The sequence below is a fragment of the Carlito syrichta genome, unplaced genomic scaffold (genome assembly GCF_000164805.1).
Source record: "Carlito syrichta isolate Samal-C Ts95f unplaced genomic scaffold, Tarsius_syrichta-2.0.1 Scaffold82995, whole genome shotgun sequence".
Classification (NCBI taxonomy): Eukaryota; Metazoa; Chordata; class Mammalia; order Primates; family Tarsiidae; genus Carlito; species Carlito syrichta.
In genome coordinates this window covers 278,334-294,419 of record NW_007027091.1, presented here as the reverse complement: position 1 = coordinate 294,419, position 16,086 = coordinate 278,334, and the positions used below count along the sequence as shown (strand labels likewise).

General features: G+C 39.6%; 1 protein-coding gene across 1 annotated transcript in view; it reads left to right on the top strand.

Annotated features, from left to right (window-relative positions):
• The window catches only part of MAATS1 (MYCBP associated and testis expressed 1), a 53,188-nt gene that overhangs the window by 2,543 nt on the left and 34,559 nt on the right, over window positions 1-16,086 (top strand). Inside the window, exons 2-6 of the mRNA XM_008056027.2 lie at window positions 621-697; window positions 1,502-1,659; window positions 2,407-2,490; window positions 4,222-4,278; window positions 9,088-9,269. Of these exons, the coding sequence (XP_008054218.1) occupies window positions 621-697; window positions 1,502-1,659; window positions 2,407-2,490; window positions 4,222-4,278; window positions 9,088-9,269 (558 nt within the window). The remainder of the gene's footprint in view (window positions 1-620; window positions 698-1,501; window positions 1,660-2,406; window positions 2,491-4,221; window positions 4,279-9,087; window positions 9,270-16,086) is intronic.

Genomic DNA, 16,086 nt, shown 5'->3' with positions numbered 1-16,086 from the left:
CAGCCTCGACCTGCTGGGCTCCGGCAATCCTTCCACCTCAGCCTTCCAAGTAGCTGGAACGACAGGCAACATGCTTAAAAACTTAAGGGGTGGATTCTAAAGATGGCTGATCTTACTTGTCTTGCTAGAGGACGATGTTTTCTTACCATGTCTACCAATTCTGAAACGTCATGCTGTTTGCATCTTCCCCATGTACCAAATATGGGAGGCACTGTCTAAATTTATTGCTTCTTTCACTTGCAGACAGGCATAGTGCATATATATAAGGTCTTTCCTCTTGAAGTGTTTCTTGGGCAACCCAGACCCAGAAGGAGGTTTGTTCATAGGAGAGAAGAAAGTGTGTTTCAGGTATGGTACTTGAGACTGTGTGAGGCTTTCTTTTTTGCATTCCAATTCCATAAGCTGACTTGGAACACACAGGAAAGAAATACGTCTAGCTCTCACTGCTAGAAGTGCTAGGGTAACAGAGCCACATGCACGGCAGGGCGTGAGCTGTTGCAGAGTGACGCAATACTTTTTCATTTGTTTTCTAATTAAGAAATCCCATTGCTTTGCCATTGTTCTCAATCTAGAAGTAGATATGTTCTGTTCCTTATGCTACTTTGTTGTATGTTTTTCAGATCCATTGTTTACTGTGTCAAGTGAACAAGACTACACACAGGCAAATATCCAAGCCACCCTGATTGGCAGCCGACTGGTATGTCTTAATTCATCAACTGAAGCTATTTAGTGAACCTGAACCATCTAGTTTGACTAATTGCATTAATCAGATTGACATCACCAAATTGCCACTGGCTTTTAGGTTCCACAGAAATTACTTTGCCATGATTACTAGGGGGCAAAGCATCTTAATACTTATGGCTCATTGTGAGGATTAATTCACTAATAATGAATAAAGGACCCATAGACTAATGTATTTCAATGGGAAAAGGAATATATGTCTGTTATATTACCTAAAAGAATTCAGATAGTGCAAAAACATATGTATAGTGTGAAGTAAATTGTGGCCCTACCCTCCTTCACATAAACAGCCATTGTCATTAGTTTCTTGGGCATCCATTTAGGGGTTGTCTATGGATATACTAGTGACCTCTCTTTCTATGCTATAGACAGTGTTTTGCACCTTTTAAAAAACATTTACAGCTGGGCTCGGTGTCTCAGCCTGTAATCCCAGCACTTTGGGAGGTTGAGGTGAGTGGATTGCCTGAGCCCACGGGTTCGAGACCTGCCTGGGCAACTTGGTGAGACCTCATCTCTACAATAAAATCAAAAATTAGCTGGGCGTGGTAGTGCGTGCCTGTAGTTCCAGCTACGCGGAAGGTGGAGGCGGAAGGATCGCTGGAGCCCAGCAGGTCGAGGCTGCAGTGGCTGGGAGCAGCAGCTGTACTCCAGTCTGGGTGACAGAGTAAGACTCCAACTCAAAAAAAAAAGTTTACAATCTAACTAAATACTTTCCATCTGATGGTATATCCTTTTCCTCCCTGCCTCCCTTTCCTAATAGAGAAAAGTTCCCAGGTTTAGAACCATGTTCAGTAACCTGATCCATTATCCAAGATATTCTCTATATTGGAGCAAGGCAGATCCTGTCCCACCATTTATCAGTCGGGAATGGAGGGGACATGAGGAGAAACACAAAGAAACCCTCCGGCAGCTTGCCTTGTAAGTGTCAGCTCCAGCTCCTTCATATATTCGTGTTTCTATTGAATGCCTTTTTCTTTGTGAATTTCTTAATCTAATTTGCATGATTTAAAAATATATTGTTGTGACGTTGTATGTAGGCCAAATTCTTTCTCTAAACCCCTTTGACCAAAACAAGCCTGATGAAGGAGCTGTGGTTATAGGTGTATTGCTTTGTAAAGTTGGTGTGAATATGTGTATAGTAAATGACAACTTGCCGCCAGTGATAGAAGTGACTGAGTTTGTTGTTCCTTTGATCCATCTTAGAAACTGAAAATGCTTTTAAGCTAGTATCTAACATATTTTTTAGAGACTTGCAGCCAAAGCACCTTCAAAGATAAGTGTCCTGAATTCCGTATTCTTTTAATTACTTACAAGTTTACCTTTAGTAAATTAAAAAATATTAATGTCTTTTAGCCTAGTCAAAGAATTGTCTTTTGAAACTTTGGTATTCTCATCTGCTTTTAATTAAAATAGGCATTTTTATATGTGGGATTTCAGAAATCTACTCTTTTCTCAACTCTCATTTTCTCTTATATGGTCTTGGTTTCCTGGTCCAGGGGAAGGATCATATCTAGCCTAAGATATGTCAAATGCATGTTATAGAAGACTTTGTTCTCAGTATGAGATATTCTGTATATCTCCTACTTTATAGACATAGAAATGTGAAATAGAAATTGTATGTGGAAACATATGAGACTTGAATAATGTTTTCCTGCTTCATTTTAGAACTGATACTTCTTTTCAGAGGCCTAAAGAAGTTTATGAAGATCCTGAAGTTACTGGAAAAAATCGCTACAAATACTTTGAAAGGTAGGATGTAATTACTAAATGAACATGTCAGCCCTGATACTATTAGAGAACCTCTTTAGGACAATGATAACAGCTGCCATTTTTAAGTACATGCAATGTGCCATACTCCATTTTAAGTACTTTACATATATCATTTACTTTTTACAACAGGAACCTAGGGTAGGATGTATATGATCCCCATTTTACCAGTGATGCAGCTGAGACCAAAAGAGGAGAAATAGATTGCTCAAGGTCGTATAAGCTAACATGTGGCAAAGCTGGGATTCCAGTTAAGCCAGCCTGACTTTAGAGGTGTTCACTGCAACTAAGAAAATGTATTTGAAGACAAAATGAAGTCATCACATGCAGTATGACTGTAGAGATAACATGCAGTCATAGTGAAGAGAAAATTATTAAATGTGTTCAAATGGGTTATGTTTGCTCTCTTTATGTGAATGTTGCCAAAACCAACATGGTCAGAGTCATTTTATTTCATTTGTGATTAATACCCATGTGACAGTCATATACTCAGACTAAATTAAAATCAGATGGAGATTTCCCTATAGATCTTACCTGAATTAGAAAAAATAGTCTTGACACCACATCTTCGTGAGCTTCCTTGAGAAAGTAAATTTCTAATCCATATTACTGTTTATGAGCACCCTACTTAAGAAAATTTTGTAATGCTAACTTTTTCAGAGACATATTAAATTCTACAGTATACTCAATTTCTAGACTTTTTGGAGGAAGCTTTAAACTATGTCATTGGGAATTTCAGAATGTTTTGGGGAACTTGAGAAGTTATTGGGCACTAATGACCACCTGAAGTCCAAGTATAGGACACTATTTCTTTTTTTTTTTTGAGTTGGAGTCTCACTCTGTCGCCTAGACTGGAGTGCAGTGGCCGCTCCCGGCCACCGCAGCCTCGACCTGCTGGGCTCTGGCAATCCTTCCGCCTCAGCCTTCCGAGTAGCTGGAACTACAGGCGTGCACTACCACGCCCAGCTAATTTTTTGATTTATTGTAGAGATGAGGTTTTGCCTGCCCAGGCGGGTCTCGAACCCGCGGTCTCAGGCAATCCACTCACCTCAGCCTCCCAAAGGCACGGGATTACAGGCTGAGCCACCGAGCCCGGCTAGGACACTATTTCTTAAAGTGTGGCCTGTTTACCATCCGCAGAGAAAATACCGGAGTGTTTAGTAAGAATGCAGGCTGGGCGTAGGCTCGAGCTTACACCTATAATCTCAGCACTTTAGGAATCAGAGGTGGGAGGATTGCTTGATCCCAGGAGTTTGAGACCAGCCTAGAAAACATAGTAAGACCTCATCTCTACCAAAAAATTAGCCGGGTGTGGTAGTGCATGCCTGTACCCTTAGCTACTGAAGAGGCTGAGATGGAAGAATCACCTGAACCCAGAAAGTCAAGGCTGCCATGAGCCGTGATCATGCCACTGCACTGCAGCCTGGGCCACAGAGTGAGACTCCAACTCAGAGAAAAAACAAAAACTTGCAGATTCATTGACTTTACCTTATATCTACTAAATCTCAAGAAGCAGACCTGGGAATTTGTATTTTAAACAATAATTTCCCTATTCCTTAGTGATTTTGTATTTGCCAACATTTGAATAACATGGATATATGGGATATTTAAGTTCATTGATTTTTAAGGGATAAATATTAGAGTTGGAGGAAGTTTAGCCTGCACCCACATGTGCAAAAGTCCCATATCTTTATGTTTTTCTTTTCCTTCCAGGCCTTTCCTTCCATTTCATCAACAGATACCATTCAGTGTTGTTTATGCAATAACCAAGTAAGTAATCGTTACTTAAAAACTATTTTTCAGTTCATTTTATTTTTTGTTTGCTTTCATGTTTGCCTTCAGAAAATAGTTCTCTAATTAAATATGTTTCAAACTGTAGATTACAAACCACTGAATCCTAAAATTTTAGGATCTAAAAAACATTTCATGACATTAGTTTTCCACTGGAAGGTATGAAATCTTCTAGTGGGCCATGAACACTTAAAAAAACGAGATGATAGAAAATAATAATTAGCATTAGACATATTCAGGATAAGTTGTTTTTTGATTATAATTTTTGTTTCAGATAAATATATGCATGTTGTTTGTATATATGTAATGGGTTATGATATAAAATATATTTATTTTCTTTTTTTTTTGAGTCGCAGTCTCACTCTGTCGTCCAGACTGTAGTGCAGTGGCCGCTCCCAACCAGTGCAGCCTCGACCTGCTGGGCTCCGGCAATCCTTCCGCCTCAGCCTTCCAAGTAGCTGGAACTACAGGCGTGTGCTACCATGCCCGGCTAATTTTTTGATTTATTGTAGAGATGAGGTCTCACCCAGTTGTCCAGGCAGGTCTTGAACCCACGGGCTCAGGCAGTTCACTCACCTCAGCCTCCCAAGGCGCGGGATTACAGGCTGAGCCACTGAGCCTGGCTAAAATATATTTCTTACATGAGTTTTGTCTTCATCCATTTGTGCTGCTATAAGAAAATATCACAACTGGGTAATTTATAAATATTATTAATTTATTTCTTGAAGTTCTAGAGCTGTCCTCATGTGGCAGAAGGAACGGAAGGGCAAAAAGGGTCAGTTCCCTCCAACCCTTTTATAAGAACCTTCGTGACTTAATCATTTCCCCAGAAGGCCCCACCTCTTAGTACCACCACAATGGAGATAAGTTTAAACATTAATTTTGAAGGAGACACACATTCAAACTAAAGCAGTTTTGGAGTTTTTTTTTGAGCTGAAGTCTCACTCTGTTGCCCAGACTGGAGTGTAGTGGCATGCTCCCGACTACCGCAAACTCAACCTGCTGGGCTCTGGTGATCCTTCCGCCTCAGCCTTTCAAGTAGCTGGAACTACAGGCGTGTGCTACCACATCCGGCTAGTTTTTTGATTTATTGTAGAGATGAGGTCTCGCCAAGTTGCCCAGGTGGGTCTCGAACCGGCGGGCTCAGGCAATCCACTCACCTCAGCCTCCCAAGCACGGGATTACAGGCTGAGCCACCGAGCCTGGATGATTTTTTACTCTTAAAAATGAGACTTTATAAATATGTTTGCATGTATATCTTTGTACGCTTGTCTAATTATTCTTCCTAGGCTGAATTTCTAGAAATACAACTGCTAGGGCAAAGGGTTTTATGTATCTTGATAAATTACTTGTCAGATAGGTTGTACCTATTTGTATTTCCATCAGCAGTTTATAAGAATGCCTGTTTCTTCACAACTTTATCAGTGCTAGGTGCTTTTAATCTTTTACATCTTTGGCTGCGTGATAAAATAGCATAAAATAGTATCTTGATGTTTTAAGTTACTTTTCTTGGATTGCTAGTATGTTAATTATCTTTTCATATGTTTGTTAGATGTTTTACTTTTTGTTTTGTGAATTGTCCTTTCCCCATTTTTGTGTGGGGTATTTAAGTGACTTATTGATTTACAAGGGTTTTTAATGTAGAAAGGCTAGTTAACTTTTTATCATACATATTGCAAGATCTATTACCAAGTTTGCCACTTGCTCTTTAACATTTTAAAAAATATTTTGAGGCAGCCGGGCTTGGTGGCTCAGCCTGTAATCCCAGCACTTTGAGAGGTTGAGGTGAGTGGATTGCCTGAGCCTGTGGGTTTGAGACCCGACTGGGCAACTTAGTGAGACCTCATTTCTACAATAAATCAAAAATTAGCCAGGCATGGTAGCGTGTACCTGTAGTTCTACCTACCTGGAAGACTGAGGTGGAAGGATCGCCGGAACCCAGCAGGTTGAGGCTGCAGTGGCCGGGAGCAGCCACTGCACTTCAGTCTGGGTAACAGAGTGAGACTCCAACTCAAAAAAAAAAAAATATTTTGAGGTATTTGAAGTTTAAACTTGCCCTCAATTCTATTAATCGTTCCTTTTATAGTTTCTGGCTTTTGGACCATGTTTATAAAGACCTTAAATCACAGATAATATATTTACTTGTGCTTCCTGTTTGTACTTTTTTAGTCTCATTTTTACATTAAGATTTTTAAAAGATCTGGAATTAGTTTTTGTGCAAGAGAAGAGGTAAATTTTTTACATGTTAACCGAGTTATCCTGGCATTAATTATTGAATCATCTATCCAGAGCCTGTCTTCCTTCCCTCCTTCCTTCCATTTCTCTCAGCAGAAAGCACCTTTTCTATTTTCTCTTTTCCTGCATTCCTAGAGGGAAACAGAGATGGGTGTCTAACTGAAAACAGAGAAGAAAGAAACCAGAGAATGCAGCAATCCTGAATAGGGCCAGAAGTTCTGTACAACATTCTGGAATCTACCTTTTTTTTTGAGTTGGGGGGTCTCACTGTCTCCCAGGCTAGAGTGCGGTGGCACGATCATGGCTCACCATAACCCTGACCTCCTGGGCTCCGGTGATCCTTCTGCCTCAACCTTCTGAATAACTGGGATTACAGGTGTGTGCCACCATGCCTGGGTAATTTATAAACATTTTTTGTAGAGGTGAGATCTTGCTATGTTGCCCAGGCTGGTCTCGAACTCTTGGCCTCAAGTGATCTTCCTGGCCCAGCCTCCCAAAGTGCTGGGATTACAGGTATAAGCCACTATGCCTGGCCTAGAATCTACCTTTTATAATGCTGTTCTACAACCTTGTCCAGTGACACACATATCAATAGGCACTCTTATGAGTAAACCATGGTACTTACACCCCCTCAGTTTCTTGGCAGAGGTAAGACTAACAAAGCAATTCTCTTAAGATTTTTGGGCATAATCCTAATTATAATGGACTTATAACTTTGTGCCTGTCAGTGTTTAAAGAGGGAATGAACTGTGTGAAGCTCAAAGATTTATTCCTACTTGATTGTATAATCTTTAAAATGATCAGATCATGGCCATTTCCAAAGCATTTTGCTCTGGGATTCATTGCCGGGTTGGACCACCATAAGCTCACACATCCACTTCAGGAGACCTGGCCCTCAGAGATGACAGCATTAGGCCCCAGGAGGAGCCTGCCATTTGTCCTTGGTCTTCCCAGTTGGTGCCATCCATAGTAATACAGGACAGTAAACAGCTGCGCAGAACCTGCTGTCTGAATGGAACCCTGCTGAAGTTCGCCTGCCCCTCGCCCTTCTATGTACGGAACTGTGAGCATGATATGCGCAGAGAGAGCTGCGTGCCCATGCCCCATGATACCTGGTTGCCCAGGAAGTGTGCCATGTATAAGGGCTGGCATGGCCAGCTTTGCTGCTTTCCTTAGTCATCTCTGCCTGGCTGTGGCAGACCCGTGATGGATGAGGACCTCATGGCTTCCAGGACTCCAGAACTACCACAGTCTGCATGTATTACTTTTATGCTAGCTGGCATCTGCCTTTCTGTACAAAGTTACGATTAATTGACATTGACCTTTTTCTGGAAATACAAGTTTAGGTATCGTGCAAGTGTCATGACCAGTAAAGGCTGCTGCTCCAGTACTGTAATTGAAGATGATTATTTGTCAGTTGCCTTAAAATAGGAAATAGATTTCCATAATGGTCCCTAACACTTCCCTGAAAGTGCCAACTACTTTTATCTTGCCCTCCCATTCCTGCAGAAACAACTTTTTTTTTTTTTTAGTTGGAGTCTCACTCTTTCACCCAGGCTGGAGTGCAACGGCATGCTCATGGCCACCACAGTCTTGACCTGCTGGGCTCAGGTGACCTTCCCCTTCAGCCTTCCAAATAGCTGGAACTACAGGCACACGCCACCACGCCTGGCTAAATTTTTGATTTATTGTAGAGATGAGGTCTTGCCAAGTTGCCCAGGCTGGTCTCGAACCCCTGGGTTCAGGCAATCCTCTTGCCTCTACTTCCCAAAATGCTGGGACCAGCCGACAACTTCTTTTTTTCAAAAGAAAGTCAGCCATGTCTACTTGTGTCCAAGTCCTATGACTCTTGATACATGTAACTCTACCAAGGTCTTCCGAATTAGTTTTTTTTAAACAATTGAATTCTATCTTCAGATTATTAGAGGCTAATCGTAATATGGAACTAAGGATAAAGTTCAGAGTAGAGTTTATCAAAATCAATTAAGACAGTATCTTTAAAAGGAAAGAAAACCTCTTTAAGGGTGGGGGGGGATTGGGAGTGCTGGAGTAAGGGAAATCTGCATGTGTGCCAGCAACCGGAGAGAAAAGAGGAAGCAAATGGGAGAGACAGCTTGGGAACAGATCAATGGATTAATTGATTGGTAATTAGGTAAGTGGAGAGAAGCAAACTGAAGGGCTAAATTGAAGGGCAAGTTTCCATCATCTGTAGAAATCTTTCTAAGACGAGGACCCCTTTTTTTTCTCAAGGCATTGTAAAAAGAATGAAGTCTCCTTGGAAAAAAATTATACTGCATTTCCCCCACAGATTGCTTAATAAATTATGGTTTCTCCAAACTATGCAATTATTTTAACTGTTGTAGAAGAAAAGAGAAAATTTTTACAATATGTTTCATTGTAAGCCAGGTGAGAAAAGCTATATATTGTAAAGTCCACTTAAAAGATATATTGTGTATATGTGTATGCACAGTAAAAATGGGAGGTACATTTAAAAAATAAAATAATAAAATGATCATATTGGGTTTCAATTTTAAACAAATTTTCTCCTTTTAGGGTAGAACCATATACTTTTCCTCCCGCTTCTACTAAGTCCCTACCCATCTCTTCAAAGTCTACAGTGGGCACACAGACTGATTATCGGGATGCTGATGTTCAAACAGATCCATATTCTCCAGAATATGTAGTATGTCAGGATTCAATCCCTGAGCTCTTGACCCTGGCTACTCTTACTTGGGGTGAGTTGGTAATTCTCTTGAATAGTTTTGGATGATGGTACTGGTAGCCATGCATGCTGTTGAAGTGACCTGTATACAGGGAACTGTGGTTTACAGTGTTGCTATTTCAAGTATCTTGCTCAGTATAGCAACTTCATAGACTCACACTTTTTCTGATACTTCTGTTCAAATAGAGATATTTCCTTTGCATTGTAAATAGGTTTATTGCGCTCTATTCCTGAAACTGAAGTCATATTTCACCTTAATATTGTGGTTGTTTTGCTAACTACTCACCACTCCCCTTCTAAGAAGTCAGTTCCTTTTCACTGAGCAATCATACTTCCTATGAATAAGCCTTTTTTGAATGTATAATACGGAATGCACATCCCTGTATATGTAATAATATTATCTTAATTTGCCCAAGTAGCTTACAGTTTATCAAAGCTCCTTTATATACTTTATTGGGTGATTTAGATAATTCCTTTTAAATTGTGGGTATATGCTAAATACCTTTCACGCTCAGAAATTAGAATATAATACAGTCTGGCCTAGGCCTGTATGACATGAAACTAAAAACAAGAGAGAGTGCCTTTAGAAATTACTAGAAATTATCTTATCTAACTCACTTGATTGTAGGTGGAAAAACCGAGAATCAGAGAAGTTAACCAACTCCTCTAATGTCATGGAGATAGTTAAACAGTGTGATGATTTTATTAAAATGAGATTACGTTCTCCCCTCATTATAACAAATAACTGTGATCAGGTCTGCATCCCAGACAATGGCAATGTTCATATCTGAGCTCTAGTTTTGTTTTGCTTGTTTTTTTTTTTGAGTTGGAGTCTCACTCTGCTGCCCAGGCTGGAGTGCAGTGACACGCTCACAGCCACTGCAGCCTCGACCTGCTAGGCTCAGGAGATCCTTCTGCCTCAGCCTTCCAAGTAGCTGAAACTATAGGTGTGTGCCACCATGCTTGGCTAATTTTTCGATTTACTGTAGAAATGAGGTCTCGCCAAGTTGCCCAGACTGGTCTAGAACTCCTGGGCTCAGGCAATCCTCTTGCCTCTGCCTCCCAAAGTGCTGGGATTATAGGTGTGAGCCACTGCATCTGGCTCTGAACTCTAGTTTTGATTCTTGTTTCCTGGCTCACTTAAAGAAATCAGATTAAGCATTCTCAGCACCCACACTTTAAAGCTGAGACTCTACTTTTAGGTCTAGATGACAAATTAAAAATATGCTAAAACCTTTCCTTTAAATGCATAACAAATATAGGAAAAAAATTAATAAACATATAGCCACATTTAAAAACAAAGAAGAAAGTCTCCATAATGTAGAAATGGAGACTTCTTCCTAAGAGAAAGGAATAGCTGGGACCTTCTGGGCTGAGACTGTGAATAGCAGGGAGCCAGATCCAAATTATCTGCCTGAGCTGGCGTGGCCAGAACTTTTGTCCTGCACACAGAAGGGGCTGAAGCCTGGTACCTGCCTATTTAAGATTATAGCCAGGTGCTCTCTGAGTCAGGCATTCCTGCCTGGGACCTTGGACTTTATCTCTAGTGTGTGATAGGGGTTTCTAAATTAAGTTGCAGAAGGACTAGAGCAAGACAGAGGCTCAGAGAAGCTTCACTGGGCAAAAAACCCCTCATCTGGTGCCCTGCCCTAGGCAGAACTAAGGTTGAAGTGTCCACAAAATCCTTTATGAATCAGGCCTACTCCTACCATTTGTGGGGCCCTGGGCAGGGGCTCAGAGGGAGGTCCACGTACCATGTGCATAGATATTTTCAAATTATGAAACAAGCTAATATCTATTAAGCAAATTATGTTCTCTTTTTTGTTGCTGCCCCCCACCCACCATCCCCTCACAATTATATCTTTGCAGCATGTTAAAAGGACAAGTTCAGGTTTAGAATTCTTAGACTCCTTGGGATTCCGAGCAGGCATGCAGCAGCAAGGCGAGAGCCTACCTGTGATCTGCCCCTTTCTCTTCCAGCCCTGGCTCGGTTCTTCGTTGTGAGGGGCCTGTCTGTCGTGCATGCACATGATTTCCCCAGCTCTTCTTTCTCGTCTCTGTTCACACGTCCCTACAAACGTCTGCCATCTGGCCACACTTTGAACTTCAGGGTAAATAAACAGTATGCCCTCAGGAATCTGAATCCTGAGAAGAGGCCCATGTAGATTTTGGAGGTAGACTTGGGAGCATTTGTGCAGTAATTTCCAGGGCCTCTAAGGGTGGAGTGGAAGCAGCTCTAGGTGAGCATTGGGCCCTGGACTCTTGCCCTGTGTGATGGGCAGGGCTCTAAAGAATGAGGGCAGGGAGGAACCCCTCTTGCAGTCAATGACCAGGGTGCTTATGAGAGAAATCTGCAGCTGATCTCACCCCAAGAACCACAAAGCACCCAGGGGGCAGAGATCCCAGGAGTGACCCATAAAAAAGAAAGGAAATGGGAGAATGTATTTCTGAGTAAAGAGAGCAAATGGAGCAGCCCGAAAAGGATTTAGGAGGTACTTTTTATATTCTCAAAGAGATAAGGGGGAAATAGCAACACTGAAAACAAGAATGGGAGCAACGAAAAAGAACCAGCTGGAATCATTTGAAAGGACAACTATAAAGTCTGAAATCCAGTGAACTCAGCAGTAGAATAGATGGAGCTAAAGAACAAATTAGTGAAATGACAGATTAAATGGAGACATTCAAGAATGCAACATATAGAGGTAGAACAAGATAAAAGAAAAGGAAGAACCATGGGGGATAGAAACTGAGAATAGAGAACATGGTAGAGAAAAAAGTTTATGACTGAGAATTTCCTAAAACTGAAGACAGACATGAGTTTTGTGCTGAAACATTCCATGGTGTAATAAGCAGGATACATTTTTAAAAATTCACACCTAAATAAAAGAAAAAAAAATAGCGAAAGCTATTAGAGAAAAAAGTTAGTTGACCCTCCAAAGGAAAAAAAACCAACAGATTGACATTTTTTAGTATTATCTTTAAGGTGCTATGGGAAAATGATTGCAAACCAGAATTCTTTTATCAGCCAAACTGTAATTCAGGAGTGAAGGTAAAATAAAGATGTTTTCATACATCATGAAAGTATCTATCTCATAGTATAGGTTAAGTAAATTTATTTTTATTATATGCTGCCACCTACAATCCAGCAATTTCATTCCTAGTTCTATCCCAGAGAAAAGTAATTTTACTTACAGAAATGCATATGTGTGTTCACCAAATGACTTGTCCTAGAATATATATAGCAGCACCATTCATAATAACTTCAAATTAAAAACAGCCCAAATGTCCATCAGCCATAGAATGGATGAATAAAATATAGTATGTTCACATAGTGGAATACTATATAGTAGTGAGAATGGGTTACAATTACATGTAACTACATGGGGAATCTCACATACATATAATGCTGAGCAAAGAAGTGAGCTACAAAAGTAGCTATACTGTGATTCATTTACATAAAACTCAAAACCGTTCAAACCAAACTAATTTATTAGAAATGACAACATGGCTACCCTTAAGGCAGGTAGAGACTGAGAAGGAATATGATGGGCAGTCTAGGGTTCTGGTAATGTTCCTTACCTTGGTCTGGGTGCTGATTATTTGGGATGTTCATTTTTGCACCTTCCTGCATGTATGCTATACATTAGTAAAAAGTTTACATAAAGATAGGTGAAGAATAATGACACAGTGAAAAAAGGTTGACACCGTGAGCACTAAGGAGAAAAAGGTTGGGTTCTTCTTAAATGCCAAGAACTGTTCTAAGTGCTTTATATTTTTAACTTATTCAGTCTTCACAAAGTGACTCAGAGTTAAAATTAGAAATTAATACTACAGAGCTTTAAAAAGGCAGAAGAAATGGTCATTAGGGCTACAAAGTAACTTTTTTTTTTGACAAAGGCTAATAGTATAGCCAAGCCTCTTGTAGAAAGCATTAAGAAAAAAGAAGATACAAATAGAATATTGGGATTGAAAGAGGGACACAACTACAGAGCAAACAATTCAAGAAATGTAAGAGAATACTGTTAATATCTTTTGTACTGTATTTTAAAACTTAGATAAATTGTACAACTTTTAAAGAAAATATAAATGATCAAGGTGGTTTCAAGAAGAAGTGACAAACTAGAATAAAGAGTAACTATAGAACTTAACTTGGTGAAAAGGAAAAAAAAAATTCTTTCAAGAGTACCAGGTCCAAAGAGTTTTACAGGTAAGTTTACCCTTCCTATAAGGAGCAAATAAACTGTTTTATGCAATTTTTTTCAGCAAAGAGAGAGAGAATAAATTTAATTTATTCATTTTTATGAGGCTAGTATAGTCTTGATTTGAAAACAGAATGAGTACAATACAGTTGTCCCTCGGTCTTCAGGGGCGACTTGTTGCAGGACCTCCCACCTCCTCGTGTACCCTCCTCAAGGATACCAGAATCTGTGGGTGCTCAAGTCCCTGATATAGAGTGGCACAATATTTGCATACCTGTGTAACCTACACACATCCTCCCATATACTTTAAATAATCTCTAGATTTGTTATAATTCTTCATGGAATGTAAATTTGATACAAATGGTTATGATACTACATTGGTTAGGAAATAATGACAAGATAAAAAAATCTGTACCTGTTTAGTACAGATGCAGATTTTGGGGGAAATATTTTTGATCTGTGGTTGGTTGAATCCACAGATGTAGAACCCCCAGATACTAGACTAGTAAGTCAAATTATAGGCCAATCTTATATATGAAAAAATATGCAAAAAATTTTAAATAAGATACTAGTAATCAAATCTCACTATGTTTCAAAAGTGACCTAGAATAACAAAATGTGTTAATTAGAGAAAATTCAAGTTTGTTATGGTATCGGAAAACCAACAAATGTAATGTGCTATTTTAACAGAAAATATAGGAACAGTGCTTCTCTGGATGCAGAAAAAGTATTTTATAACATTCAGTGTTCATACATGATATGTACTCTAGATAAACTGGGAGGTGAAGGAAACTTTAGGGACTTAATCAAGAGTATCTACCACAGCCTATAATAAGCATAACACTAAAATGAAAGTTTAGAAGCTTTACCCTTGAAGGGAAAGACATTGAGCACTTCATCATCGCTACCATTTAGCAATATAGAGAAGATCCTAACCCAGAGTTTATTAAGCTGGGCTATGATCGTTCTTCATCCAGGGACATGTGGAAGGATAGGTGGCATTTTTGTATGTCATGATGATTAGGAAGTGCTTCTGGCATTTAGCCCACAGGTTGCAGTGCAGGGGCTAGGCTGGCATGAATACTAAACATCCTGTGTTGCATAGACAGGCTCATTCAACAAATAATTGCCCCGATATGGCAATAACATCCTGGTTGAGAAACACAGAGTCAGTGCAGTAAGAGAGAAAATGAGGTACGAGGGTTAGAAAAAGGCACCCAAACTGTCTTTATTTGCAGACAATGTGCTCATGTAGAAAATCAGATAAAATGAATGATCAGAACTAAGTAGAGGGTTCAGGGTAGCTGATTATGAAATCAACTTACAAAGATCAGTAGCTTTCCCGTGTAACTGCAATATCTAATTAGGAAAACTATTGAAAAAAGTCAGATTCATGATAGCAGCAAATAAAAGTACTTAGGAAATCACCTAATCAAATATATGCAAGGCATTTATTTTAAATTGTCATGTAAGCATGTAAAGATTTTTATTTATTTATTTTAAAGAAAAGTTTGATTTTAAAAAGATACCATGGTTATTAATGAGGAAACTCATGCTTGAATAGATATACTTTTTCCCCTAAATAATTTATAACTTCAAGCAATTCTAATCCCAATCCCCACTTTCAATGTAACCATGCCTGGGTAAATGAGCACCCTTCCTTTTCTCTTCTCAGAAATTATACAAAAGCAACAAGAACAACCAAACTCCCACAGACTCCATTTTCAGTGAAACTAAAAATATGTATGATCCATGAACTACTAAATATTTGTAAGGACTGCAAAAAGCAGCTGAGAGTAGGCAGATGCAATGTGGGAGGAAGTGAGGAAGCGTGCACTGTGGGAGAGGAACCATCAGGGGATCTCAGAAGGCAGGAGCAAAAATATCCTTGTGAAGGTATATTTAGCAACATCCAGAATTAAAAGCGATCACATTTTATGATGTAGCTGCTAGACGCTAGCATTTCTACTTCTAAGAATGCTAGAGAAGCTCACATACTGAGTATAGTGAGACCAGGACAAGGATGTTTGTTGCAGCATCATGTGTAATCAAAAAGTGGGAAACAATCTAAATGTCCATTTGAGAAGATAGCTTACATTGTAATAAAACCTTACCTTGGGAGAAGGAAACTAGATCTCTATAAATCATTTTGGCTAGGTCCCCAAAACAAAGTTGAGCAAAAAAAGCAAGTTGCAGAATGATACATACAAGGTCTGACAATTAAGTTTGCAAACTCATCCTAGAAAAAGTAATGAAAATGCTGCATATTACTATGGTCACCTTTGAAGCACTCCCCTTGGGAAGCTATGCATCGACGCCAGTGTCTAGTCTACCCGTCAAAATAATTTTGGAATTCTTTTGTTGGAATGGCCATCAGAGCTGTTATCATATTACTCTTGATGTCCTGAATGTCATCAAAATGTCTTCCTTTCAATATTTCCTTTATCTTCAGGTAAAGGAAAAAGTCACTGGGAGCCAGATCAGGTGAATAAGGAGGGTGTTCCATACGGTTATTTGTTTAGTGGCTAAAAACTTCCTCACAGACAGTGCTGTGTGAGTTGGTGCATTGTCGTGTTGCAAAAGCTCCTTCGGGACCGTTTTTGCACACTTCTTTCTTTTTTTTTTTTTTTT